Source organism: Xiphophorus maculatus, chromosome 16 (assembly GCF_002775205.1).
Source record: "Xiphophorus maculatus strain JP 163 A chromosome 16, X_maculatus-5.0-male, whole genome shotgun sequence".
Classification (NCBI taxonomy): domain Eukaryota; kingdom Metazoa; phylum Chordata; class Actinopteri; order Cyprinodontiformes; family Poeciliidae; genus Xiphophorus; species Xiphophorus maculatus.
Window position 1 is genome coordinate 16920729 of NC_036458.1, and position 27007 is coordinate 16947735.

At 37.4% G+C, this 27007-nt stretch overlaps 2 protein-coding genes across 5 annotated transcripts; one reads left to right on the forward strand and one right to left on the reverse strand.

The window, feature by feature from the left end:
• Positions 1-7206: 7206 nt before the first annotated feature.
• LOC102218981 (ras-related protein Rap-1b-like) lies at positions 7207-8859 on the forward strand. Its single transcript, XM_005807024.2, has one exon. It carries the CDS (start codon positions 7333-7335, stop codon positions 7957-7959), a length of 627 nt encoding a protein of 208 aa, XP_005807081.1. The 5' UTR covers positions 7207-7332; the 3' UTR covers positions 7960-8859.
• Positions 8860-12188: 3329 nt separating this feature from the next.
• LOC102219245 (phosphoribosyl pyrophosphate synthase-associated protein 1) lies at positions 12189-25995 on the reverse strand. Of its 4 annotated transcripts, none has more exons than XM_023348980.1 (11): positions 25818-25995; positions 21633-21685; positions 20634-20700; positions 20370-20542; positions 20174-20289; positions 20011-20066; positions 19743-19888; positions 18187-18228; positions 15583-15653; positions 14606-14752; positions 12189-13986 (listed from the first exon to the last, which is right to left on the reverse strand). In XM_023348980.1, the coding sequence occupies exons 4-11, from the start codon at positions 20521-20523 to the stop codon at positions 13828-13830; spliced, it is 891 nt and encodes a 296-aa protein (XP_023204748.1). In that variant the 5' UTR covers positions 20524-20542; positions 20634-20700; positions 21633-21685; positions 25818-25995; the 3' UTR covers positions 12189-13827. The 4 variants fall into 4 exon arrangements, with proteins under 4 accessions (XP_023204748.1, XP_023204749.1, XP_023204747.1 ...); XM_023348981.1 differs by lacking the exon at positions 25818-25995 and adding an exon at positions 24226-24300; XM_023348979.1 differs by lacking the exon at positions 25818-25995 and adding an exon at positions 21936-22489.
• Positions 25996-27007: the final 1012 nt, after the last annotated feature.

Genomic DNA, 27007 nt, shown 5'->3' on the forward strand with positions numbered 1-27007 from the left:
TGAATTGCATGGAAAGGCATTTGCACAGCTAGTCTTTCACATCGGGTTGAAGGTTTAACAGGTCCAGAAAGGAACCACAGACATCCCTCCCAGGCCAGACTTGACACATAGACCGTCTTCATCAGTTCATTTTAAATCCTGCATCGTATTCAAACACAATCTAATTATTATTAATAATAATGTCACCAAAAGCTGCTAATGCTGGTCATCTGATGGAGACATAAGCGAGAAGCTGCTATTCTTTTAAAAACAGATATAAACATTTGTTTACCAGTTTCAATTGTTAAAATACACAAAAAACCACCAGACTCATAACCAGTTTACAGGAGAGCATAGAAATGGACTCATTTATCTCCTTCCCGGCTATCAGCAATGTGGGCTGCTGTTGGTGTCAAGCTCTCAATTACACAGAAAAAGCTGGAAGACATTACATTCTGTCTATTACTTACATTTCCACACCATACAGAACAAATGTGTTGGAGTGGATTGTTTACAACCCATCAAATATGGAGCGGCAGCATCATTTCTTTGGGATCGTTCTTAATTCTATATTTATGCTAACGTGTAAAATGATTAAACCAAAATTATTTCTTTGTAGCTCTTCTTCAAGCGGGCAAAATTTCTTGTCACATTTTACAACAGCAGCAGCAGCAAACGTCTGTAAGTTACATTTAATTTTACTTTCAAGATATTTTTAAGTCAAGTATGATTCAAAATTTTAAACCTGATAGAATGATAAAAAAAAAACCTACTTAAATGAATGGTTTTAATATACTATTGTCAAACTAAACTTAATATTTAACTATTAAAATCCCTGTTTTAATCCCCAGCCTCCTGAAATATACACTTGCAAAGGGTTAATAGTTTGAGTCATGCAGAACTGATCTGACCGTTTCCATAGCAACGTTCAGAAGCAAGACATTCCCCCAGAACTACAGTGAGCTCATTGTAGCTATGACGACATCTATGACACAGATCTATGTCATAGATCAAAGAATATCTGAGGTTATGAATGCGTCCATCTCAAAACATCAGGTATTTTACAAATAGCACTTTGACAGCATTTCAACCCCTCGCTCTCTTTTGCAAAGATTGTAATATGGAGAAACTTTTAACAGCCGCCGTCTTTTTTCCGTTGTCTTTTGGCGCTGGGTATTTAGTAACGACTGGTGTGAGAAAAGACTCAACCTCTGGCCCAACCTCAGACCTGTCAGCGACATTAAACAAAGAGACCCAGGAAGAGAAATCTGTGATATTGGACAAATACCCCCCCAAACTTCCCAAAGCTCCCAGGATCCGAGAACCCATCCTACCTGGCTGCGACGTCTGCAACGCAGAACGGAGACGTCGTGAAGAAAGGAAGAAACGTTCGCTCGGACGTGAAACAAAAAAAAAGTGCTGCATCATATTTTGAATGCCTCTGAGACGCATCTAAAATTATGAGGTGGTGAGCCTATAATTCGGATTTTACACCAAATAGAAATGATAACAGATTCAAGTTATGGATCTCAAAGGGCTTAACTACCTATTATTAATTTGTCCACAAAGGGTTATTTCAGAGTTTTGAAACCTTACAGAAGGATCATGGACTGGAAAAAGATGATTTTTTTAGGTACCTGCAGGTGAGACATTATTTTAATAGAAATTTTAAAGAAGTGTTGAGAAAAAATGATTCCAGTTTCATGGAGGTATTTCTAACATTAATTAAACCCAGATCAGACAGCAGAATTATCTCTAAGTTATACAATGTCATACAGCTATCAAAACATGAGAATACAGAATACATAAAGAGGAAATGGGGAAAGGAAATTAAGGTAATAATCTCACAAGAAGATGGGAAGAAATGTGTCAACTGCAGTGGGTCTCGACTGGATCAAACACATGGCGGGAGTTTTGTTGGAAAAACATTGCATGATTTTTTGTTACACCCATTCAGAGACGATATCAAAATAACGGGGACGCCTGCTGGAGACTACCAGTCTAAAGGAGCCAACCACTTCCATGTTTTTTGAGACTGCCAAGTAATAAAACCATATTGGGAAGAGTTCCACAAACATATTGAAAATATATTCAATGTAAAAATTTAATTCAAATGTGAAACGTTGTACTTGGGCAACCTACAGTTGGACACATGGACCAACCAAGACAAAAAACTTCTGGCTATACTACTGGCAGCCAGTAAGAAAGCCATCACAAGGAAATGGCTAAAACCAGACCCACCCACTATCGACGAATGGATTGAAATTGTTGATCAGATTTATGTTATGGGAAAGATTTCTTTTTCCCTCCAAGTTGAAAGAGGAAAGTTTTATAAGATCTGGACCAATTGGACTGAGTATGTAAAACCAACTAGATCTGACTTCATTTGATTGTTCTTGAGAACTATGTGCTCTGCCCTTGTATGTTCTTGTGTTCTTTTTATTGCTTGAGATGGTGCAATCCCCGTTATTGTTCAATTCTGTTCATTTTTGTTATTGTTCACAACTAAATTTAGTAATAGTCTGTAAAAGAAAATACCAGAAAGGCAGTATGGACAAAATCACTTGGATTCTCCGGTTGTATAGTCATGTACAATCTCAGATGGGTAAAGCTGTAATTAACGAATGTGATGGGAATCTCTCTTTCTAAATAAAAAAAATAATTACAAAAAGAATTGCACAAAAATCCGTGAGGGACGGCGGAGTCCCTGCTCGAAATTCTGTGAACGAGGTGTACGGAGCCTCGTGCCAGAAGCCCATTAAATATAATTGCATTTGTGCCCTCCAGAGCTACAATTTATTGAAATTCGGTTATCTGCTTCCTCTGTGGGGTTTTCAGCAAATTCAAAGGGTTTGAATCACAGGCACACTAACGGGAGGAAAAACAGCTTGTGGGGGTTTTAAACTGTAACTCTTCCTTCATCTTTTTCTTTTAAGTACTTGATATTTGACCAGTTTGTGCATTAGCAAGCACTCAGCTAAACAACAGGAAAAAAAGTTAATTTAGTCTGTCCGTGGATCATTGATGTGACTGTTATCATCAACTAATGATTGACGTACTAAGCAATTTCTTTTGTATACCCATTTATGTTTTTAGTATATTTACTTGCAGGGGACAAAAGGTGTTCAAAAATATTTAAAAGTTTCGATTTAATAATTCCAAAAAATTATTAACAAAGCATAAAGTTTAAATGGAAAATAAGTCAAATAAGAGATTTGGGCCCAACTCAACTGATGTCAACCGGACACTGAACACAAACAAAACTGACTCGCAAACAAAGAACAAAAGGCTCACATAGGGGTGCAGTAACCTAAATCTACCACATGAGGGAGCCACAACATAACAAAGGAACAAACACATACAAAATTAGCTAAAGCAAAACTAACTTTAACCCAGCATAAATAATATGTGAATGTGAAAGTGACAAAATTAAATAACTAAAGTCAATTTTAAACAAAGTCCCCCCTCCTTCTTTTAGAAAAAGAAACAATTTGCTCCAGGCTTCCTCCTTCAGCTGGGCTGGGTTTGCAGCACCTCAAACAAATGAACAAGTGTGAGTAAACCATTCAGACAGATATTAACTAAAGTGTGCGCCCACTAGAAAATATATGTCTAAGTAAAATGACTAACTTAAGCTGTAACTGTAATTAATGATGTAAATCAAGAAAATAAATAATTACCAAAACTATATGGTGGTGGTGGTAGGAGCATCCATCACACTATTTAACAAGTACGACTTAATTTATCTGGCTAATTTTCATCCATGTTCCTGATGTAAGTGTGCAGCTAGTATGTAAATAAAACAGAGCTCACCTTCTGAACCTGTTCCACTGAAAGAAACGATTGCATTAGTGTAAAAGAAAGCTCCTGGATGCATGCCAAAATATTTTATACTTAAGGAAATGACCTATGCTTGAACTGTAATTTAAATAATATTTTCTTTTAAAAAAAAAAATTTAACCTCCACCTACAGTAATTCTTCCTAAAATGCAGAGAAAGAGACCTGTTCTGCATTGAGTTGTAATGAGATCAATTGTCACTGGACATGCTGTCTCTTCCCTCTCCTCCACCTCACCTGTCGCCACACAGAACATCGTGTTCCAGAACCAAACAACGGTGTCAGAGGAGCTGCAGCCAAACTTAGAGGAGAGGACTTCAAAAAGCACGACACACATTTCAGCTGCTCTGTTCAAAACCGCAAAGCCGCTGAATAAAGAGGGTGGATTAAGAGAATTGGTGGGAGTTCAGGAGGCGGGTGTCAGTTGAGTTTTGTCGTGTTCAAATACACACACACAAATAAATGGTGTCTGCGTGTGTGTGTGTTCAAAAACTGACTATAGGAGGAAAAGTTAGTAAGGTTTTATGACTTGTGACCAAAATCTAACCAGAAGTATATTGCAGAGTCGGTATGGAAGATGTTTCTTCATTAAAAGGAGTCTGCTTCAGTCTCTGCAGGCAGTGACCATTATGAAAACATGCAGTTAGATCATATTCTTGCCGGGGTCATTATTTATGTGTCAAGCTGTTTCTTGGCAAGATAGATAGAATTTGCAAAAACAGACGTTTGTGCGGCTGTTTCAGGGATTATAATGGTTCTATTTATTTAACTCTCTAAAATTAAGATTTGACAGAAACATTTTGGACATCTAAAGAACAAGAAAGGATCAAAATCGATCAAGAGGTGTGAAGCACAATGAACTAAGTCACCATATAGTACATCTATGTTTTTTTATGCTGCAAAGGTAAAACAACGTGACTTTCACCCGAATGTTAGCTTTACCTTAGAAATATTTGCTTTGGCAAGTGAGCTCCTATTTGGAGTTGAAAGCTATCAGAGGCACCTCATTATTAAAAATGACATTCTGTCCTCTGCGAACTATCGAATTCCACGAAGCGTGACTTGCTTGACTTGACTTTATGGGCTGGGCAGAACCAGTCCGCGCATTAAATACACACAGCTTTCTCAGAAATCCATAGCAGTTTTTTGTAAACTTTACAACTTTTGAATACATTAATTAATCAAACTAATGCTTTTCTTTAACTTAAATTTATACAGTTTAGCAGAGAGTGTTTTTTTCTTTCTTTCTTTCTTTCTTTCTTTTCAACGGATTGCCAGATTCAGAGATTGAAGCCGGCTCAATCAGGTAAAAAGACAGCATGTTCATTGTGCAAATTGTCCTCCCTTTTTATCACAGCCAACCATCACAGATTAATATGACGGAGGGATCAGCAGCTGCCTTCTGCATCAAGGAGCAGAAACTTGATGCATACTCTATGAATACAGTCCAAAGGAACAACTTCTCACTTAGCTGCCAAGAGGATTTTTAAGAACGCGACGTGAACAGATGGAGCTTCCACTTTAAATTTAAAATCTAACAGAATACTCATTAGAGCTGCAGTATATAACTTTTGTAGGATAATAAAGTATTCTTTTACATATTTGTCATTATGGCTGTATAATATGAGACTGATAAATATTGAGCTCCTCTGTCGTCTCCCGGTGCTAACTAGAAACAACCAATCAGAGTCAGGAGGCAGGTCTTAGTGCTCTTAATCACAATCTTGTGTGGCTCTGCTCCTCCTCCTGCGCCACTTGCTCTCTGCTGTGCTAGCAGTGAATGCCGTAAATGTTCAGGCTAGTTAGCATAGCCACCTTTGTCGACGGATAAACAGTTTTCCTGTAAGGGTAAGTTTTTTCTCTACCAGAGCCAACCTCCTGGCTCTGGTTGGTTGTTTTTGGTCGGAAGCGGTGCATTTCTTCAGACAGCAATAGTAGTTAAGGGAGGCGGTGGATCGATTTTTTTCACAGATTACCTGTCTCATAACATTCTGTCGCAACACGGTGACAGTTTTAACAAATATGTGAAAAATATATTCTTTATAAAAGTTACATACTGCAGAAAAAAGGCCCATGGTAACTCTGGAGGAGCTGCAGGGATCCATAGCTCAAGTGGGAAAATCAAAACCACCGTTGAAAGTAAGTCTTGTGGGACACAGGAAACATGTGTAAGATGACCTCAAAATTGAACTCTGGGCTACATGGAAAATGTACTCAAGATTTTTCTGTGTGTTGTTGTAATCTGGTAGCTGTGATGTTGTTAAAGTCTCTGTGTAGGTAATGAATTTTCCACAGACCACTACTGGTTAAATCCTACATGTCTACATATGTTTTCTGACCACTGCAGCCAAGTCCTCTGCAGTCCAGACGGAGGGAAAGAAGAAGAACCTGAGCCAGGGTGGGCCTATAAAACTGTGTCAAGTGGGCAGATTACAGAGGCAACGTGAAGAGAGAGTAGAAAAAAGGTTGAGCCTTCCTCTGTGGATTAAGACTGAGATCCCTGTTGTTGATTCAGGAGTCTTAAATATTGGAGAATGTTCCCCCATCATGCTGATGGGAAATATAAATGCACCCAGAGATGGAGGCTTTATTCTATGAATACAGTCCATCAGCCCCCTCCTCTGGACTCAGGCAAGCCATACAACACAGGTACAGCCATTACTGCTGAGGGCTGGACTTTGTGGTCCAGCAATGTTCGTTGACAAAGATGATCTTCTTGTGGTTGGGTGAAGCACTTTGCCAAAACGATTTCTAACCTCCATAAGTAAAACTCTTAAGTTCTGGTTGAATGCCTGACCATTGATTTCTGTGGTGACTTTTAGAGAGGACCTGCATGTCAAGGTCAGATGTGTAGAGCCACAATATGGATTGGTGCAAGAGCTACAAAGGCATGTTTGAGACCCAAAGCATATTTGATCAATTGCTGAGAGTCCTGAAACACGAGCTACAGAAGAAAAGAAAAACAGAAATCCTGATTGCAGTCTGGTGAGATGTTTTTGCTAGCAGGTCCTTCATTCTTCCCCAGAATGCCACATGCAATAATACACTTTTGAAAGGCCAGGTGTGTGCATCTGAGACAGTTTTAAAAACTATACATAAAAAACTTATAATTTTTTTTTTCTAAAGAAAAAAAGAAATTGCTCTTTATTGCACTTGAAAGTCTCTTTTGCAGTAAAAATAATTGTGTTTGTTGATAGAAATATTCAGAGATGTGTCCTGCATTCACCAATAACACCCTGGTCATGATTTTTTTAATCTTCTCTTTTTTCTTGAATTGTTTTCTGATTGGCTGCTGTAAACTCAAACTCTGTCCTTATCCTGATTGGCTGGGAGCCCAGTGGGCAGGTGATGAGTGTTAATAAATACAGCATGCAGTCAGAAGAGCGTGCATTCATACTATCGACACGTCTCAGTTCTGTCAGCACATGTAAAAGTCTTTACCGGCACGCATTGGCTGCAGCAGAAAAGTGGAAGGAATTTTTAGCTTTTGCAAGAGAAAAGAGAAAAACATTGTCATGTCTTTTGAGACAAAAGACAAGACTGAAGTGCGTCTGGTGTTTCTAGGAGCAGGGGGAGTGGGGAAGACAGCCCTCATCCAGCGGTTCCTCAAAGACACCTTTGAGCCGAAGCACCGACGCACAGTGGAGGAGCTCCACAGGAAGGAGTACGAAATGGGAGGAATTAAAGTCATCATCAGCATTATGGACACCAGTGGGAGCTACTCCTTCCCTGCCATGCGCAAACTCTCCATCCAGAACAGCGATGCCTTTGCTCTGGTTTACGCTGTGGACGATCCAGACTCCCTGGAGGCGGTCAAGAGACTGCGAGAGGAGATCCTGGAAGTCAAGGAGAGCAAGCACACACCAATTGTGGTGATCGGCAACAAGATAGACCGACTCAAAGAGCGGAGGGTGTCCAGCGAGGACGTACTGTCCACGGTGGAAGTGGACTGGAACCACATCTTCCTGGAGTCCTCGGCCAAGGATAACGTCAACGTGATGGAGGCCTTCATGGAGCTGCTGCAGCGGGCCAACCTGCCCACGCAGCTGAGTCCGGTGCTCTGCAAGAGACGACTGACGTTCCCCAAAGAAAACAACAAGCGTGCCCCCATGAACAAAACCAACAGCTGCCTCCTTTCGTAGAGATGGACGGAGGCAGAGAAAACTGTGCAAACGAGACCAGAGGATTGATGCGGATGATAGAAAAACAAACCAAGAGACAATGTTTGACAAGATAATCAAATGTTCCCTTCTGCTCCCAGCTCCAATATACTCCTCCTAAAACAAACATGAACAGATGAAAACAAAGATAAACGTAAAGACAGCATGGATGTTGTTGAACTTGACCGTACCTACTGCGAAAAAAGAAAAAAAAATTCTTTAGATATTGTGTTTAGTTTGTACTCAAAACTATGGATGTTTCAGCCAGTAACTGTGATCATCTGGTGGGGAAAGAAAATCTGTATCTGTTGAGCAATCAGTCAAAAGCAATAGTGTTTTTATCTCTAAATGTGTTTTTTCTTCTGTGCAGCTTATGTCAACATATGAAGAAAATATACCGTGCACTTTATATTTTTAAGAAGTCTTAGTGTTGGAAATACTGGTTTACTGAACCTTTTTGTTTGCAAATCCTTACAGAACTAAAATAAAGTGCATTTCTATTTTGCTGGGGGGGAAAAAAGAGTTCTGCTCAATTATATTTTTTGCATACTTTCAGTGTTTTGTCTTAACCAGGAAAACCAAAAAATAGCTGTTACGTTGTCTGAGGTTCTATGTTGTGCTTGTATTGTACATTCCTTATTGTGTACAATGCAAACTTGTGAAAAGAAAAATAAAGTGTTCATCTTAGCAAGCAGTGTTGTGATTATATAAGAAAAGGTTTCTGCTACCAAAAGAGACATGCTTTAATTCTTGCAAGCTTGTATTTCTGGTCTCCAACCAGTCTTGCAGAAAAAAATACGATAAGGATTATTAAACTTCTCATATTTTAGGACCTCGAGTGTTAAAATTACTTTAATAAACATATTTGAACATTCTTGCAAGCAAAAAAAAAATGGAAAGGAATTAACAAACAACTGACATAAATCTACTTGTGAATATGTTGGATTTTAAAGTCTGTGCAGACATTGATGTCAGTTGACTCTGTTCTTTCTCGAGAGCAGTACTGGTCTAACCAGATGAGTGAGTTCAAATAAACGTGCAGCAAACACTTGACTGTCCTGGTTTCGCGTGCATCACCCAGTACGTGTTGTCAACAGTAGCAATGATAGCAAGTGAATTCATTTAGAGAAGTGGAAAAAGTTAGTCCAATGGACAGATCTCACTCGCAGCTTCATGACTTCTCCTTGGCATTGTACCGCCCTCTAGTGGTGGACTGCAGCTTACAAAGTTTGCTCCAGTAATAGAGCACAGAGCTTTAAAATTATGAATCACCTAATCGACAAATTACAAGCAACACTAATTCTGTTGTCCTGCATTTTTACACTTTCTTTATTTTTATTTTTTTCAAAAACTCCTGGCAAATATTTTACCATGGATCTACCATGGTTGTGTACAACAACAGGACAAAAACTGCAGTTCGTTGCAAAATAATTCATACTAATTTGAGCTTTTTCATATTTTGTCAATTTACAAAAACTAACTTCCATGTATTTGATTGCAATTTTATTGGATAAAACAACACAAAGTAGCAATTGTGAAGTGAAAGAAGCGGATTACTACCATTTTACTGTGACCCAAATCTACCCAGACATGCCCACCTGCGTTTACGGACAGGCTGAGCAAGCAGAACATTTATCAGAGAACCAGCCTGACAGATGTTTATAACTCTGGAGGTGCTGCAGAGATCCACAGCTCACACACTGCGACACACCACAAATCCTGAAGAGTGGAATGATGAAACCCTGATAAACTCCGACAAAGCAAAGCTAAAAAAAAGTTCACCTAATCCAGTTTGTTGGGGAAAATGACACTGCATGTCAACTTGAGCACAGCTTTCCCATCGTGTGCCTGGATCTTGCTAAAAGGGGAAGCTTATTTTTCACCAATGACGGGGGAGCTGGTTACGGCTGATGAAAAGATGGAGGCAGGACCTGCAAAAACACTAGAATGAGGCCAAATCCGGACATTAGCGCAGACTCTAAAGCACCTTACGCCCCTTTCAGGAAGAGCATGGTGCTGCTTGTGAATGTTCAGTGTGCCGCACAAGATTGTATTAACTACACCTATTGTGATGGAACCAAAGACAGTGCACTGTTTGTACTTTGGCTCAGCTTTTGGAGATACTAACATGTGAGGTTTTGTTTATCTTATGTTAAGTGCGATGGGCCAAATGATACATAATATATCCAGAGTTGGGTGTTAATTAGTTGCATTTACTTGGCAAACGTTTTGGGCAATAAGAGTGTATTTAGGAGTATTTTTGCTGTGGTCTACTTTTTTACTTTTACTATGAAGTATCACTAATCTTGCTTGAGTAAAATTTCTGGATACTCGGCAGACTGTGAATAACTTCACCAAATCAAGATAAAATCAGCTTTAACCTAAAATGCACCTGCAGTTTTTGTTAAAAGTTTCACAAGTTTTATATTGAAAGAAACTGATTTGGATTTTTTTTTTTCTTTTGCCTGATTTTGTTGTTTTGTACTTATGTTATTCATATAAAATATTTTCATTTTAATATTTAAAATAAAAAAACAGCCACGCAACTTTATTTCAGTCCATCAAATGATGTCATTTTAAATATTAAATGATTGAGGTTTTGATCGGTTACTGTGTACTTGAGCAGACTTTTTCCTAAATACTGTTTTATTCTTGAGTAATTTCTTGGATGACTACTTTTTACTTTTAATTGAGTAAAAATATGTCATAAGAAGTAGAGCTACGCTTACTTGAGTTAAATTTTTGGGTACTCTGCCCATCTCTGAATGCATCAGCTCCACACTTATTCAACATAAGTATTTTTTTAAATGTTCTATGTCTCTTAAGACCTGACCTATTCAGGAGATTCAACCTCATGATAAAGTTCTATTGTATTTTCAGCTGACACTTTTATGTTCTCATAAAGCCCTTCACAGACAGCGTTAAAGTTTCCACTCTGTCAAAAACTCCAGTGTGCTTCCTCTTTCTAAAAGCTAACAGCCAAGGTGAATTGTTTCGCCCGTATGAAACGAGGAAGCGACCCGTAACAATCAAACGTTTGCTTCCTCTTTGTGCTCTTTAACCTCACAGCTGCCTCTCCTTGTTGCTACTTTATTGGAGACACACCGGCAGACCCTTTCCTTGTAGAGCCCAGGTGCGCTTAAAATTTTTATGAAGGCCACGGAGCTTCTTTTAGATGAACGTGCTACTGCTGTGCCGTTTAAATTCTTAAAAGGTCCGCTCCTGGACTTGGTCCAAGCTCCTCAGAGCTGCCTAGTTACCTGAGAAGTTTGGAGCAAGTACAGGATCTCTGACCTTGTCTGCATCAAATGTTTTCAGTGTCATTTCAAAAGTTCTGCCTTCAGGAATTTGAGGTGAGTTTGGCACTTAATGTTCATCATTCAATGTCTTCTTATTTCTATATTGTCCTTTCTTTATCAATTGCATCATTGGAGGGACAGAGATTTGATTTAGCATTCAGTAAAGAATTGCTTTTGTCGTTTTAATCAAGTCAAATTAATAAATAGATTGATTCTTAGCTACCTATTCTAAATGTGTAACTGAATAAAATTACATCATTAACAGTATAATCGGAAGCAATAATTTGGTTGATTACATTTTTGATAAGTTTTAAGTCTTGGCCTGCTTTATTAAATTGTTTAGGATCATTGTGTTGCCTAAACACCCACGTGTGTCAAAGTTTCAATCAGTTATCTACCGATATGCAGTTACATGCAATGACAAGTATCGTCGGCAGTGAAAAAAACCCTCAGCATGATGCCACCACCTCCATGTAGACTGGTGGAAGAGGTTATTTTTTGCTTAATAGTAGAGCTGAGTGGTGTTGGGTTTCTAAGTTAATCTTTAATGACTTCTTTGGGTCAAAATAGTCGACAGTAGGATAATCATCAAAACCGGTTCCGAAATATGTTAATAAATCAGCCCAATTTTACATTTCTGGAAGGTCCCCAACCTTAACATTAGAAAGATTTGCGAAAGTGAAACCAGATATTTTGTGTTGAAATGCAGCTTAGTAAGGGACAATCTAACCACGTATTCAGCGATTATGGATGTCTAACACATCTGACAATGTGTTGAGAGAAAATCCACTGCAAATGTTTCTCACTGTAATTCATTTCTTAGTAGTATTGAAATTGGGAAAATAGTTCCCATAAATATAGAAAAATGCATTATGAGTGCATTTAAACTGAAAATAAGTACATGAAAGGAGCCAGAGAAAGAGGCAGCTATTTTATTTTCATCTACATTTACAAAGTCAGACAGAAGGCTAAGGAGAGGAAACCTGGGACCATAAATGCAGGCGAGACAGATGCAGTTAGAGCTTAAATGGGAGTGTCACTTCATACTGTAGATTCATGCCAACACAAAAACCAGCTTAACATTTTCAAATGTCTTTCTATTATTATTTTAAGGAAAAAAATAACAATCTAGCCTTTTTTTTTTCTTACCCAAAGCACATTGCCAAGTCACGTTGCTGCTGCGTGGAAGACATTTTCATCAAATGCTATTATTTTATTCAAACACGTGCAGCAGGTAATGTACACAGCCTGAAAAATTCAGGAACAAATAAATGTGCATTGGCGTCTAAAGTATATTCCCTGAGCAAAAAGTAAGCAAAGTGAAACAGCTCTCCAGCATCTAAAATCCACTTCTTTTTTGTTTGTGCCTAAATTCACTGTATTTCTGAAATGAATGTGGCTCCATCCTAAAACATAGAATTCAGTACATAAATAATCCAAAAAAGAATGGATCACAGGGCACGTTTTCACAGAAAAAAAAATTTACTTGTATAGTACTAGGTTTAACTAATGCCAAGTGAAATAGGGGACCATTTTTAAATATTCAATTCTGTATGAACAGCCAAAAGGATCTGACCTGGGGGTTTCTGTGCTGTGAGATAATGAGGTAACATAATTTGGAAAAATCTGAAAAAGCAGTCACTAAATAAAAAAAAAAATAATGGCGTGTCTGTTTGGTTTTCTTGCTAAACGCAACATGCTCTGTTAAATTTAAAAGCAGCAGGCAGATGTCCATCTATTCTCTGCAGATTAAGTTCAATGTGAAAATATGAGCTTTTGTAGTGTGTGACAAAAACACAACTGGTATTTCAGTTAGGAGCAAGAAAAACTGAAAAAAAAATATTCACCAAAGTTAAGATTATAAATATATAGATATTTTTGGGGGATTTACATGAAATTATGTGTATTTTGTTTTGTTTTTTATCGAAGTAAACGCTACCCTCTTTGTTCTCCCATAAACAGATTTACCTTTGTGCAAACACTGATCTATGGAAGGCATGATGCAACATAGTATGGTGAAGCACCACACAGAAACGAGCCGCATTATCTGTCACTCGAATGCGTTTATGTCTCACTGTATGGCTTCTTAGATTTTGGCACGGACTTCATTTACATTACGGAGGAGGCTGATGGGGCTGAAACGGGTGTCGCACCTCGCTCATCTGTCAAACACAGATTCCCATCCTGTCTTCAGTTTCACTACTTCTAGGATGGCCACATCTTGTAATCACTTCTCCATTGAAATCTTACCGTACACAATGTTTCTGAACAGCTGCTAGCAACGACGCCACTTCATACAATCCTCGCCTTTCATTTCAAAACATCAAAATATGCTCTTTTAGAGGCGTGCTTGCCTTGGATTTGAAGGCTTTTCTTTTTTAGAAACAGAACAAAAAAAACAAACACATTTTAGAAAGAAGACAAATTATTTGGTCGATTTTTGAGAAGTTCTTTAACTGAATCAGGATACATGTATGCATGTCATTCAAAAACAACACAAGGAACAGCGTTTTGTTAGTAAAGGTGCAGAGGCGTCTGTCACTGACATGCCTTAGTCATCCACTGTAATATTGCGAAATAAGTAGGCCATAGATTCCCCGTTGTGGATGCGGCGGATGGCCTCGGCTAATATCATGCTGACGTCCACCGTCTTGATTTTTGGACACTGTAGCTTTTGCACCTCGTGGGGCACTGTGTTTGTCACAACCACCTGAATACACAAGAACAGATTATGTTCACTCGGCTTTTACAGCAGGCTACGTTCTCAATTTGAAATAAATTGATGGAAATATTTCAATTGCTGTCTCACAAACGTGATTGTGCTGTAGCCTTATTAGTGAAATATTTTGAAAATAATGTGTTAGTTTATCACATTAAATGCCAATCAATTAACCTGATGTTTGCAGTTGTGAAATGACAAAATGTAAAAAAAAATTTTAAAAAACTTCTGTGAATAGTTAACTTGCGAGAGTCATTGTAAATACAGACTACCAGGGAAATGTCTGGTTAACAAGAAATGTTCCAATATCACTGGAACTACTGTTTTCTGAACACCTGGCAGCTTTTAGGAACAGAAACTGACAGCTTATAAAAGTGACGCTGCTGAAAACAATAACTCTTTGTTGTAACAGAAGTGCGCAGAGTGACACAGTTCAGATCGCGTTCCCATTAAAAGGAAGTAACTGTTCTACACTGTTCTCCTAAAGAACCAAAGCTGAAGTTTGTTCTCATCCATCTTCTTTAGTTAAGCTCATGTACAACACATTTTAATAGAAGAAAAAACAATCAAGGCGCACACATCTGAAAAGCGTAACGTTCTACATTCTCACCACATTGATAGGTGATTCCTCTATGAGACGAGGAGCATCTGCAGAAAGCAAACCATGGGTGGCCATGATGTAGATCCTATACGCCCCTCTCTCCTTCAGGATCTCTGCAGCAGCAACAAAGTCTCCTACATCATCTATAATGTCATCCTGAGCAGAAAAACAACAGACAATTCCAAATGTAGTTAAAATATTTTAACCTTCTCACCCAGTTAGAATCAACAGAATGCAACCAATGACACCAAGAAAAAGGAGGGAGAGGAAAGAGGAGTCACTGTAGCAGCAAAATCAACAAGGGTGGCAGAAAAGAGGCTTCAGAAAGGCACACACCACAGTCCGGATCACAACACAAATGATCTAATATTGTGATCTAACACACATGGAAAGGAAGCCGCCACAGCCAATACAGTCTTTCTTGGAAACAGTTAAAAACACAGATTCATCTACACATGCATGACATTTACAAACTGGTTGTGAAAACAGTGACCTTTCAAATCTTTACAATCAGTATTTTCTCTGCACCATAGCATATTGTGTACTGGCTCAAATGGGTGACATAAAAACACCTCAAAAATAAGCACAAAAAAAACACCTTGAGGTTGCAGTAATTGGGAATTCACATATTTTAGCATCTAAAGATGTACGCTGTATTGACATTAACATCGATATTAGTTGATTTTTGTCATTTTTTTACATATTGGGATTGGTCTGATAAGCAAAACTGGGCTGGTGTTAACAGTTGGTGTTTATTTCCATCCTGGGAGGATGCGGGACAGGTGGGAGCAGCACAAGATAATGGGTGTGGTTGCCTTTATACAATGTCAAAAATACAGTGAAATATATAGTGCATTATATATGATATCATTACATATTGGTTATCACCCAAAATGTTAATATCTGTGCATCCCATTTAACATCTATTCATATATTCAGAAATTCTAAGTACAAAAGACCTTAATATTGCATCTGAAGAATCTTACCACTATTATGGCGATTCTTCCACCGACATCTCCAACTACCGTAATCGGAGGTTTCTCTTTGGCCATCATTACTAAAATGGAAAGAAAATCGGGTTACCTCATATTACTTAGTTAAGAGTAATTTTTTTTGGGGGGGGGGGGTGGGGATCAAAAATTCAATCTAAGTAGATTGGGTAAAATGGGTTGAGAAAAGGGTTTTTGAGCAATCTAGCTCTCCAATTTTTAGTTTTTTTTTAGTTTTTACTAAATTTGATTTCTAAAAATGTAAAGCTAAACTAAAATGACAATTAATTAATCAAAGTCATTGGTTCATGTACCCCCTCCCCTCCATTCTACCCCTCCTACCTTTTAGGAGATCAAGCTGGAAGGCTAGCCTAGTGCAAAGCATGCCATGCAAGGGTCAAATGACAAAAGGAGTTTCAGCCCAGGATACCCAATCCAATCCAAAAAAAAAAAAAATGCCTCTATAGACACTCACTCACACACGCACACCCTATCGCACGCACACACTTTCAGGCCCAGTCTATAGTAGCAGTCCTCAAACAGACAGTTTAACACACACCAACAGTGGCAAGCACTGATGACAGATTCTTCATATACACTTGCCAATGTTCTGAACCGGTCAGTCAAATCTGAGCGCTGCCAGCGAAGAGCCTACATTTCCATGCACATCCCCCATTAGTCACATTATTGTTTTAATACATTTTAAACAATCAATCTTTATACTCCACTTAGTTTGGCTTTATGGGCCACAATGAGTTGGCTCACCATTTTTAATACAGAATCTAAACATACACTCATGCAATTGTTTAGCTTATGACAACGTATGAACATCCTGGCTTCATCGAAGTTCATCTGCTGAATACATAGTACACCCACAATGCTATCTACAGGTCCAGTCAGAAGTTTACATACACTCATGCTTTACTGCATTTTGCTCCTCAACCATCAGCACGTTTCTGGCTGCATATTTAAATAATTCTTCTCATCAGAAATAATAGAGATCATTAACATGGGATGATTTTCCTGAAAAATATGGCACCTTTAAGCAAAGTTAAAATTCAATTTGGAGTTTTGAGAAGGTCATTTTCTTTCTTCCTTAAGCTCCTCTCCGTGCACTAAAGATTAGAGGATTATGTTTGAAAAAAAAAAGTCAGTGTTGGGAACGCAAGTAATTAAAATGAAGTATGCAATTTACTTTACCAGAATTATGCTTCAAAATATATATATATATATATACTTATAATGCAACTTGCTAAAAAGAGACATTTATATATGTAAACGTCTCTCGTAATACATAAATACATTCAGTGGGTGTATGTGTCTTCGTAAAATGTTGACCCTATGTTCATTACAGAAACTTCTAAATACCTTCAAACTTGTGCAATCAATCATTATGTTTAAAACTTACTTAAATTGTATGATGTGGAAAGCATTATTATGTTCATATTAGTGATGAGTCCATGTAAACATCCTGAACAGAGCTGTCCATATATAACTCATATACATCTAATTCTAGCTGCAAAATTAGGCATTAAAATTATTCATGGTTGATGTTTGAGGAAGAGTCTTAAAACAACTATTCATTTACTATGAGATTTACCAAAAATCTTTACAAAAACTAACAAAATGCATAAAACCATTTCAAAATACCGGTGTGCATGTAAATGCAGGCAATCAGAGGGGTTTTTAGGAAACAATCAACTGGTAAACAATCAGCAAGCCAAGCTGATTGTGAAGGAACAGTTTTAGAAAGCAAAGAAAGGAAAAGCATGCCTTGCAGAACAGTGAATTTCAATCAGCCCCTAAGTGTGAGAAAACCTGGAATCACTATGTACACCAAGAACAGCAGAATCCACATTGTGATTAAAATACAGTTTACCAAAATCCAACTGTGCTGCATCGTGTAACAACCTGAAAAAAGTCTGGTTAGACTTTTACTGTTTTAAGAAAGGATTAATAAAATCTGCCAATATGCATCATTTGTTGACAGTTCTAGACTAAATGCTGGAATCTGTCAATCATTACATTCCTACTGACTTTCTAATAACAGATCCTTAAAGCATGCTTCATTGTTTCCTTACATGCAATCATGACACAAGGTTAATCAGGTTAAAAGTGGTTTAAAAATGGCAGCATGTGTTGATTGGCAAGATGAGTCCAACGGAACACAAAACAAAATAAACAAACTTTTTTTTTTAAAGTTGACGCAGTTCCGGTTTGATTTAAGGAAACTAAAATTAGAGCACCACAAAACAAAGAAAGTTTAAGCCATCTTGTAGAAGCAGCTGTCTGGAATCATATGAAGGTGCAGTAAACATGACGTCTGTTCAGTTCAAGACAAACACGCCACACAAAATGCTGCTGGGAGAAAAGTGGAGATCAAACGGCCAATAGGACAAAAAACAAAAAAAAAAGTAAAAATCAACAATGTCAGCTCTATTAGTTGGAGAGTCAATATTCCACCAACTCCCCCTCGTGAATCCAGACTGTATGTTTCTCAAGATGCAAAGACAAACCCATTTTTTTCTACGCATGCACAAATTGAAGTGGAATTTGAAGAGGAATCATTTCATGGAAATATAAATCAACTTTAAGTCGTACTTGGAAGCTCTATGCCAGGGAACGGAGCTTGTTGTTTGCCTGCTATTGTCGACAAATAAACACCACATTAACACAAATGCACAAGTATAACACATGATACACACTGTATGGCAAGACTTAAAAAAATAAATAAATCTGGGTTGAAAGCAATTTAAAAAATAATATTAATAAAGCAGACTGACTGAAACGTCTAGAACGTCTTTTTGTTTGTTAAAAAAATGTAGAAGTGGATTTTATAATCTCAAAGTTAAGCATGGGAACACAAAGAAGTACTGAGACTATTCAATCGGAGTCATTTGCCAATGACACACTTATTTGATTTTGGTTTTCTTTTGATGATGCTAATGCATAATGATCAAATATATGGCAGGAAACAATTGAAGGAAATGTTTCTTTAAATATTTTGTTGTTTCGACCCACTCCACATTAGACTTCTCTGGGACCTTAAAGACTGCTATGACCCAGCTGGATTATGGGAAATCCAGGACTTCACCACAGCCTTCATATCTGGACAGATTGTCCCAATCTATACTAAAATCATACCTATAGAAGATTTCTGCTTCTCCACCAGCAGTTTCAGTCTTGCCTTAAAAGAACCCCAGGAGTTTTTCCATCCATTTTGACACGTACAGCTTTTAGCTCACCAATGAGCATGTCATTTTTTTGCCTGGCGTGTGTATCGTTCAGGAGTAAAAGCCAAAAATAAGTGTTTGTCATTGTGAACTGATTGGATCTAAGGTTTGGTTATTTTTTTAATGACACACATTGCAACCATTTTATAACTGTATTTTAAACCTCCATAAACCTGTGCACGCACTTCTACTCCTCATTCTCATCACTAAATATAATGCCCAGCCTTCTCACTGAAATGTAACAAATACATTTGCATTCAAACTATAAACCTAGGGACCTCGTACCCTCCTTCAGACCTTCATCAGCCAAGTTGTATACACAGTTTGGAGGTGTGTCCACTTTCGCAAAACACTGATTTTCACATGTAATACTGCACACTGTATTTTGAATATGCCACAGAAGATTACTCTGAGACTTGGCAGATTCTTCATTTCATAATATAATCTTATTCCAGTGTGAGGTGGGGGCCTTACTATCGGTAGATTGCTATGGATGCTTTGTGAGTAGAAGTAGTGTATCTGTAAGGTCATGCAATGACATAAACTCAATTACTTTGAGTATGAGTAATGGTATGAGTGAGAAACAGCACAATCATCAGCTCAAAAGAGGTTAGCACATCTAGAAGTTGTATTAGACTGTTAAAGACCCTTTCAATGCAGACATTTCAACGTGTCACAGAAAGGTAAACAAGGCTGCATTAATGATGCTGCATTCGATTTTGGTTCGTAATGTCTGTAATAGTTTGTGGTCAAGAAAATACATTCTTCTTATCTAACAAGTCACAGCATGTGTTTAAATGTTAAAACTTTGGAAAACTGATGAATAAAAAGTCATGTAACAACAAAACAACAACATGGGACACATATTATTTGTGAAATTTTGGATAAAGTAAGGATCTAAACAAAGAAAGACCAGGATCTCACTAGGTAGCTCCAGTCCTGTGTGCCCTGTGGTGTTGCGCACACATGGCGGGGAGTGTCTTCCATCGGCCATGTCCGACTCGGCACATTGGGCCTCGCCGTGGATCACAGCCAGACCCAGTCGGAGACGTTCTGCAAAGGATTGAGCCCTGCAAAGACAGGAGACAACCTGTGAATACTTCAAATAGGTAAAAAATAGATAAAAGGATAAACTAGGCCTCTACTGTGATTTCAATGTAAAATCAATGCAATGTTGCCTAATATCTGATACCTTTTAGCTGCAGCAGGGGACTTTGCCACAATTATAGCATTTCTGTAATCAGGAATCTGTCCGAATAAAGGAAAGAAGGTGTTATCAATTCTTCCAAACTTTGTTTGCTTCAATTATTGTTTCAATTAATGTCATAAGATGAAGACACAAACACAACAACCACCTCTTCTTGTATGTACTGAATCAAAAACGGGGAGGCTCGCAGATTATCCACCGGAAAGCTGAAAAAGCCTTGGATCTCTTTCTGATGCAAATCCATGGTGATGATATGTGTCAATCCTTATTGACACAAAAATAAAATGTTAATTAGAGAGTCTTTTTTTAAATTATGCTGTTCAGTTTTGCTTTGATCTCTTTACCTGCTTTAGCCAGCATTGAAGCTAACAGTTTACAAACTATGGAGCCCCTCTTCCTCATTTTGCACTGCTTGCTATAGGGGAAGTAAGGAATAACTCCAATGATGTTCTTCGCACAGGAAGTCTTAAGAGCATAAGCCATAACAAGGAGCTCCATGATGGCTGTGTTAACATCTCTGGTTATAGAAAAATAAAGAAGAGATAGTTAAAGATTTGGGTTAGAAAAAAATCCAGCTGTGATAAAAATGAACAATTTTCTGTACTCACCTTGGTATGGTTTGGATAATGAAGATGGTCTGCCCACGTACAGACTCTTTCACATCCACTCTTGTCTCTATATGAAGGGAGGAAAATGCCATTTTACACAAACAGCAATTTTAGCTACAAGCTAACAATAAACAAATGCTATATAAACAATTAGTATTTTATGTAGGAACATTTGCTTATTGTAAATAAAGGTTCAATTTATCATATGAACTGAAATACTGACATTTCTAACTATAATTTCTTAAACTTTAAATCAACTTCAAAAGCCTGCATTTTATTTAGTTTTAATATACATAATCAAAGCATGTGAACAAGTAAAATACTAATTTATTTGGTGTTCTGCTCAGGATATATAAAAAGTCTTCAAATAAATTGAAAGTTTAGTGTTGCGTGATAATGACATGCTAAATATTTTTATCTTAAAAAAATGGGCTGAAAAATCAAATTGTCTAGAAGATTAGATTAGATGATTACTCAAAAGAAAGACATTTATCTTAACCACTCTTCAAAATGGGAAATATATATAAATAAAAGTAAGGTAAATGTTTGCTGATATTTATAAGTCAAAAGATAACTCCTTGTTTGGGAAGCATGAAAAAGAAAATACATTGTTTATAATCCTTAGAGAACTGTGTTATTTTTCTGTGTAAAATGATGAGATGGTAATGAAAGCCTTCTCAACTTTCAGGCCATTAACGCAGCATTACAAAAAAAAAAAACATTCAAACCTTTGCATACGCTTTCTTAGTATTTGAGGGGAAAAGACTAGAGGTGGTCAAAGTAAGCGATGACCACCTTATAGCTGCTAAAACTGACAAATAACATCTCATACCTGTTTAAGTTTTGCAAATGAGCTGCTTGATTCAATTTGTGAATTTGACTCAATTTCAATTTAGAGCCAACTTAAAGAGGGCAGGGAATAAATAAAATGTGCACAGATATAAATAAATCAGACATCACTCACCTGAGTGGGGGATTTTCGATTTTTTTTTTTCTTACCTCTATTAGATTCCTGAAAGACGACAGATTTTCCCAGCTCAACACCCAACCTCCTGCAAAACAGAAGCATACCTTTGCATGCACTTTTCAAACAATTGTGTAATCTCAGGATCATGCTGAATTTCTAGCATTGTTAATTTATTCATGACTACAACACACTGTGAATGACAAATCACTTGAACCTGCTCTGCCTCTTTTAATAGCCCTTCATTTGTGTCAGTTAGTGGTTACACCCGAACACACCTCAGTATCTGAATACAAGTGAGTATAGCTAAACATTAACTAGTGCTTCGGAGTACTCACTCTGTTATCTTCTTAGCCAACTCTGTGCAAGCCACGGAGGAGTTTGCAGAAAACACACGGTAGCCACTTTTAGCGACATTCATTCTGGAAGCTCAGTGTTTGTATGTCACAGAAAGTAACAGTCAGTAACGCCACTTTATTTTAACCCGACAAAACAGGAACGTTTAGCTTTTTTAACGACGGCTAGCTAACTGCCGCACACTAGCGTCTGCAGTAAGAGAGCTAATTTATTCGAGAGAAAAAAAGCTCGGTGTGGGACACAAACGTGACTAAATATAGAAGGGAAATAAATACAATTAAGTTAGCGTGTCTAATTGCATGTATTACTCGCGAAAAGACAAATGATCCAGCCTATGGTCTATCAGGTTGCATGGTAACCTGACAGCGATCCACATTTGAGAACTACGGAGTGGTCACTGGGTCAATATTGCTGGCTACGCGTTGCAGTGTGTATGTAAACGACTGGATAGCATTTCGATACAAAACCAGTGCTGTGTGAAGAACTAGAACTAAAACTACAAGCATTTAACTTTTTTACATTTAATATTTACAATTTCACATTATTTCTGTACGACATAGTAAATAAGATAAACAAATACCATCCACATCATGTTTGTTTATCTTTATGTAAAGGTATGTTTTTTACATAAAGAGATGTAAATCACATTAAAATCTGTGAATATTTCATTGGATTAATGCAATCCTTCATGAGAGAATTCTAAAACAAAAATAATGAATTCGAGTACTGAGTGAGGGGAAAAACAATTTAGGCTAAAAAAAGTGTTAGTTTTAACAACACATTTTAATATAGTTTTATTCAGAGTCATTAAACTATGAGTCTTTTGACCTTTCACAAGGCCTCTAACTAACTTTAGCTAAAAATGACGAGTCAGTTAACATTTTACTTATAAAATACAACTTTTAAAGCTTTTTAAATTGGATAATTACACTGAATTTCTACAACAGAATGACACTGAAAGTATCAACATATATTTTAGATACTTTCAGTGTCATTAGGTTGTAAAATCACAAAGTGTAAGTGGACAGGGATGTCTTCTTATAAGTTGTGACGAAAGAAGTCTTTCTAGTAGGACAATAAATCAGTTCTGTGTTTGTATTAAAATGTGGGATTTGCATCTAATAATAAGTCTCCAGGTTAACAGCATGCAAGAAGACAACCTGTACTGAATCACTGTATTGTAATGTGTTGTCTAATTGTCAAATTAACCAGATTAATTATTCCCTTATATCTAAACATATGTTATTATTTTGCCAAACGGTGCAGAAATACTTCATTCTTTGAGCCTGTTTCCACGATGTTCCAGAGGGTGGCAGCAAAGTATAGCTACTGTTTTTATTGATCACGTTGTGAAACACCGCTTCAAGCTTGAAATGCGTTTGAGGAGATTCTGGTTTTCCACTGTATGTAAGTAACTGTGGGTTTGTAAGCCTGAAATTTCATGAAAAACCAAATCAAAATCACTTTTAAACCAAATATCTAATCTGACACGATGATAATAGAAAAGCAATAATAACAATCACAACTATTGCCATAAGAAATGATTATTAATAAAAAGCCACCAAGATCCCAGAGTTTAAAAACAATGGATTAGATTTTTTTTTTTTTAAAGTGTGTTCAAAAGACCTTTATACTCATTTTAAACCTCATAAACAGTGACTCATTACTGAATCAGAAATTTTCCAGAAGCAACGTTTCTGTCACATTTATGAACATAAAAGTGGTGAGTATATTGTTAAAAGCTTTTTTTTTCAGATCCCACTGAAATTTATTAAGTCGGGAAGAGAGTTGCCTAATGGGCTGGAAGAGGGTAAAACCAGGCTTCCATTCTCTGATGTTCATGTTCGGAGAAAAGATAATGAAGACAAAATTATGTCTTTGCAGCATCATTAAAGCAAAACAGAAGATAACAGAGAGGCAGAGCCTCTAACAACAGCTCAGTAAAACAGAGTAAACCGACCATCAAGGCAGAGTCGTAGCAGCTTTAACGTTCTTTGACCAGTAATTTGGTGGGAAAGGACTGTTTTTACTGACAAACACTTCCCTACCTTCTGCAACTATTATTTCTCAAGAAGTCTGAAAACGTGATTTAGGTCACAGATTATCTTGCAAAATATGATACTCCTCTAAATGACAGCAGATTTTTGTGTTGGAAGCTTGCTTCCTTTGTGTTTTTTCACTGTTGTACACAACTGAGGCACAGTTATGCCTCAGTTGTGGCATAACTGAGGCATAACTGAGCTCTTGAATGCCCTGAGTTCAAATCCCAACCTCAGATCCTCTGCATGTTTCCCGTTGTTGGAGTTTCCCTGTACAGGTGTGGGTTCTCTCCAGGTATTCCAGGTTCCTCCTACAGTTCAAAAACATGAGCTAAACTGATTTTCTAAACAGCCTAAATAAATTTCCTATTCAATAGAAGAAAAGAATATCCTTTATTGCACCACTGTGAGGGAATTCAGGAATCATAATAGCAAGTTAAGGTAAGCAGAACCATGCGTATTCACACAAAGGCAAAATATATAAGATACTGTACAGTAAGGACAAATTTATAAATAGGAAAAAACAAAGCGGAGCAATTATTAGAAGTTAAAAATGTTTAAAACTCAAATCCCATGTTTTCATGATAAGTACACCTAGGTTCAAACACGAGGTGGTTAAAACCTGGACAAAAATGGTTTCTCCAACAGGAACATTCACCCAAAATCATATCAGAATTGAATTTTAGAAAATGTCTCTATAAAGGTTCAACATATGCTTAAAGACAGACAAGAAAGCAACCAATTTAAAACAATTCTATCTGGATGACTGGCCAGAAATTTGTCCAGCATTACCCCAGAAGCTTGTCAACATACAGGGTCTATTCTGCCAAGGGACATTTGTTGGGGTGTATGTTCTGCTTGATCTTGTGCAAATAATTTTAGCCCCATATAGCTTAACAAAGTCCACAGCAAATTCAAAATTTTCCAACCATTTTCTTTCTTAAAAAAAGTAATTGTTGCATGAAGTTGTCAGCTGTTGACCAAAATTAAGTTGATATTTTTGTGCTTGAGAAGTATAAGCAAATGTGTGTATGAAGAACTTGACTAAGGACACTTTGATACATCCACACACATAAATAATTAAGTAGTAGCGAAATGCAGAAGTTTGAGTTATAAGTTGTAACCCCATCAAGGCAGAGTCGTAGAAGCTTTGACAAAAACACATGCTCTAACTGTACAGGACATCTAATCCAAGTTCATAATAACAAATAGACACAAACACGCAGATTTATTATTGGCGTGTAAACAAAAAAAACCCTTGAGTTAGTTTGTGAATGTAAACACAACTATAACTGACCTCAGGTCAACAGGTGTTACAGCGAATGGGGCCAAAGTAACTAAAAGCCCCCTCAGGAGATTTGGACATAATCCTGAGAAGCTGAGAGGTCTGGAAGACGTCCTGGGATGCCTTTGATTTGCTGATTCTTATGTTGCAACAGCTGGCTGACCTTTCCACTAATGACCTATAGAAGATGACATAGATGACATTTTGCTGCAAATCTTAACATCTCTTCAGCTCCCACCAGACGTAGAAGTTATTTGCTTAAAAAAATTGCCTTTTAAATTGCAGTCATATACTCTCTAGAAAAACAACTCTGATTTTATAGCCTCCTGACCTGTCCACCCCTTCTCCCTGGAAGATTTACATTTATTGTCTTTCTTTATTATCATCCTGTAACCTGTCATAAAATTACTATCCTCTCTTTGTATGATTCAAGACACAAAAATACGTTCAAAGCTGGGACACATATACTGGGCAGGTAGCGGCAAATAATTTTTAAACTTTGAAATGGAAAATTATGAAGTCGGTTTGATATTACTCACAGATCCCAGACTGTAGATGGAACACAACAAAAGTCCAGTCCAAAGCTATTCACAAATGTTCACTCTTGCAAGACTCTGATCACGCCAAAATGATGTGTTGTCCTTGAGTACCTCCAGAGGCAGTATGCATAGTATAGTATTTTCTGCCTATATTGTACATGCTGTTAGACTTTGAATAATGTTCCTTGTGGGCCTCTATTACATAATACCTACCCATAAATCAGCTGGGCTAGAGCTGACTTGAAGTGCTCCTTTTGCTTAGACATTTCAGATGTACAGTTGCATTGATCATCAAACTAGAGTCTCGTGTTTTCTTATCTTGTTCACTATCAAAGACTGGGTCAATGTTTAACACACATTTGTACTTTGTATCGTTCCAGCTTTATAGCAACCCATCCGTGCTTTGCAATGCAGATCTTCAAATTGTTTAACATTTTTCCACATATTGACATGTGCAACCACAAACGTCAATGTAATTTATTTGGGATCTTGTGTGGGGAGGAGTAGCACAAATGAATGAAAATGATGCATGATTTTCAAAATGTACACATACAAGTAAAAAAATAAATAAAAGTGTGCTATGTATTTGTATTCGCCCCTTTTTACTTTGGTGCTCCTAAATCAAATGTAGTGCAGACAATTGCTTTCTGAAGTGTGCTGACAGGACATCTATTAGTCATACTCTATGTATCTGCCCTCTGTAGAGGAAAGAGGGGCAAGAAGAAACTTGTTGTTGAAAGGAAGCCATATTGTTGCTGCCTGCTAATTTCCAGTTACAAGCCATGGAGGGGACACAGCAAACATGTGGTAGAAGGTGCTGTGGTCCGCTGAAATTAAATTTAAGTTCTTGTATGTACATGTACATTTTCTTCAGGAGTGTAACGCTGGACAGACCCATGAGACCACATGTTCCGGCAGGAAAATTAACCTAAGCAGTCAGCCAGAGTGGTTTAGATCAAAGTATGTTCATGTGGGTGTAGGAAACAGACTCATTTGAAATCTAAAGGATCATATATATTAAGATTTGAGAATCAGTGATGACAGATGCTCTCTATCCAATCTGAATAAGTTTGAGCTATTCTTCAATGGAAAAGTGGAAATAGTTCAAACTGTGTCTTCCATCAATCATAATGGGTAAGGATCATATTCCGGAGTTCAACGTCTCTCTGTTCAACTTTCTGATCATCCTG

Bases quoted from the DNA above. Each gene is read 5' to 3' on its own strand.
- LOC102218981 (XM_005807024.2), top strand. From the start codon at position 7,333: ATGTCTTTTGAGACAAAAGACAAGACTGAAGTGCGTCTGGTGTTTCTA.
- LOC102219245 (XM_023348979.1), bottom strand. From the start codon at position 22,018: ATGAATGTCGCTAAAAGTGGCTACCGTGTGTTTTCTGCAAACTCCTCC. The intron at 21,686-21,935 runs GTGAGTACTCCG...TCTGTTTTGCAG, and splicing joins TTGGCTAAGAAGATAACAGA to GAGGTTGGGTGTTGAGCTGG. The intron at 13,987-14,605 runs GTGAGAATGTAG...TTGTGTATTCAG, and splicing joins AGGAATCACCTATCAATGTG to GTGGTTGTGACAAACACAGT.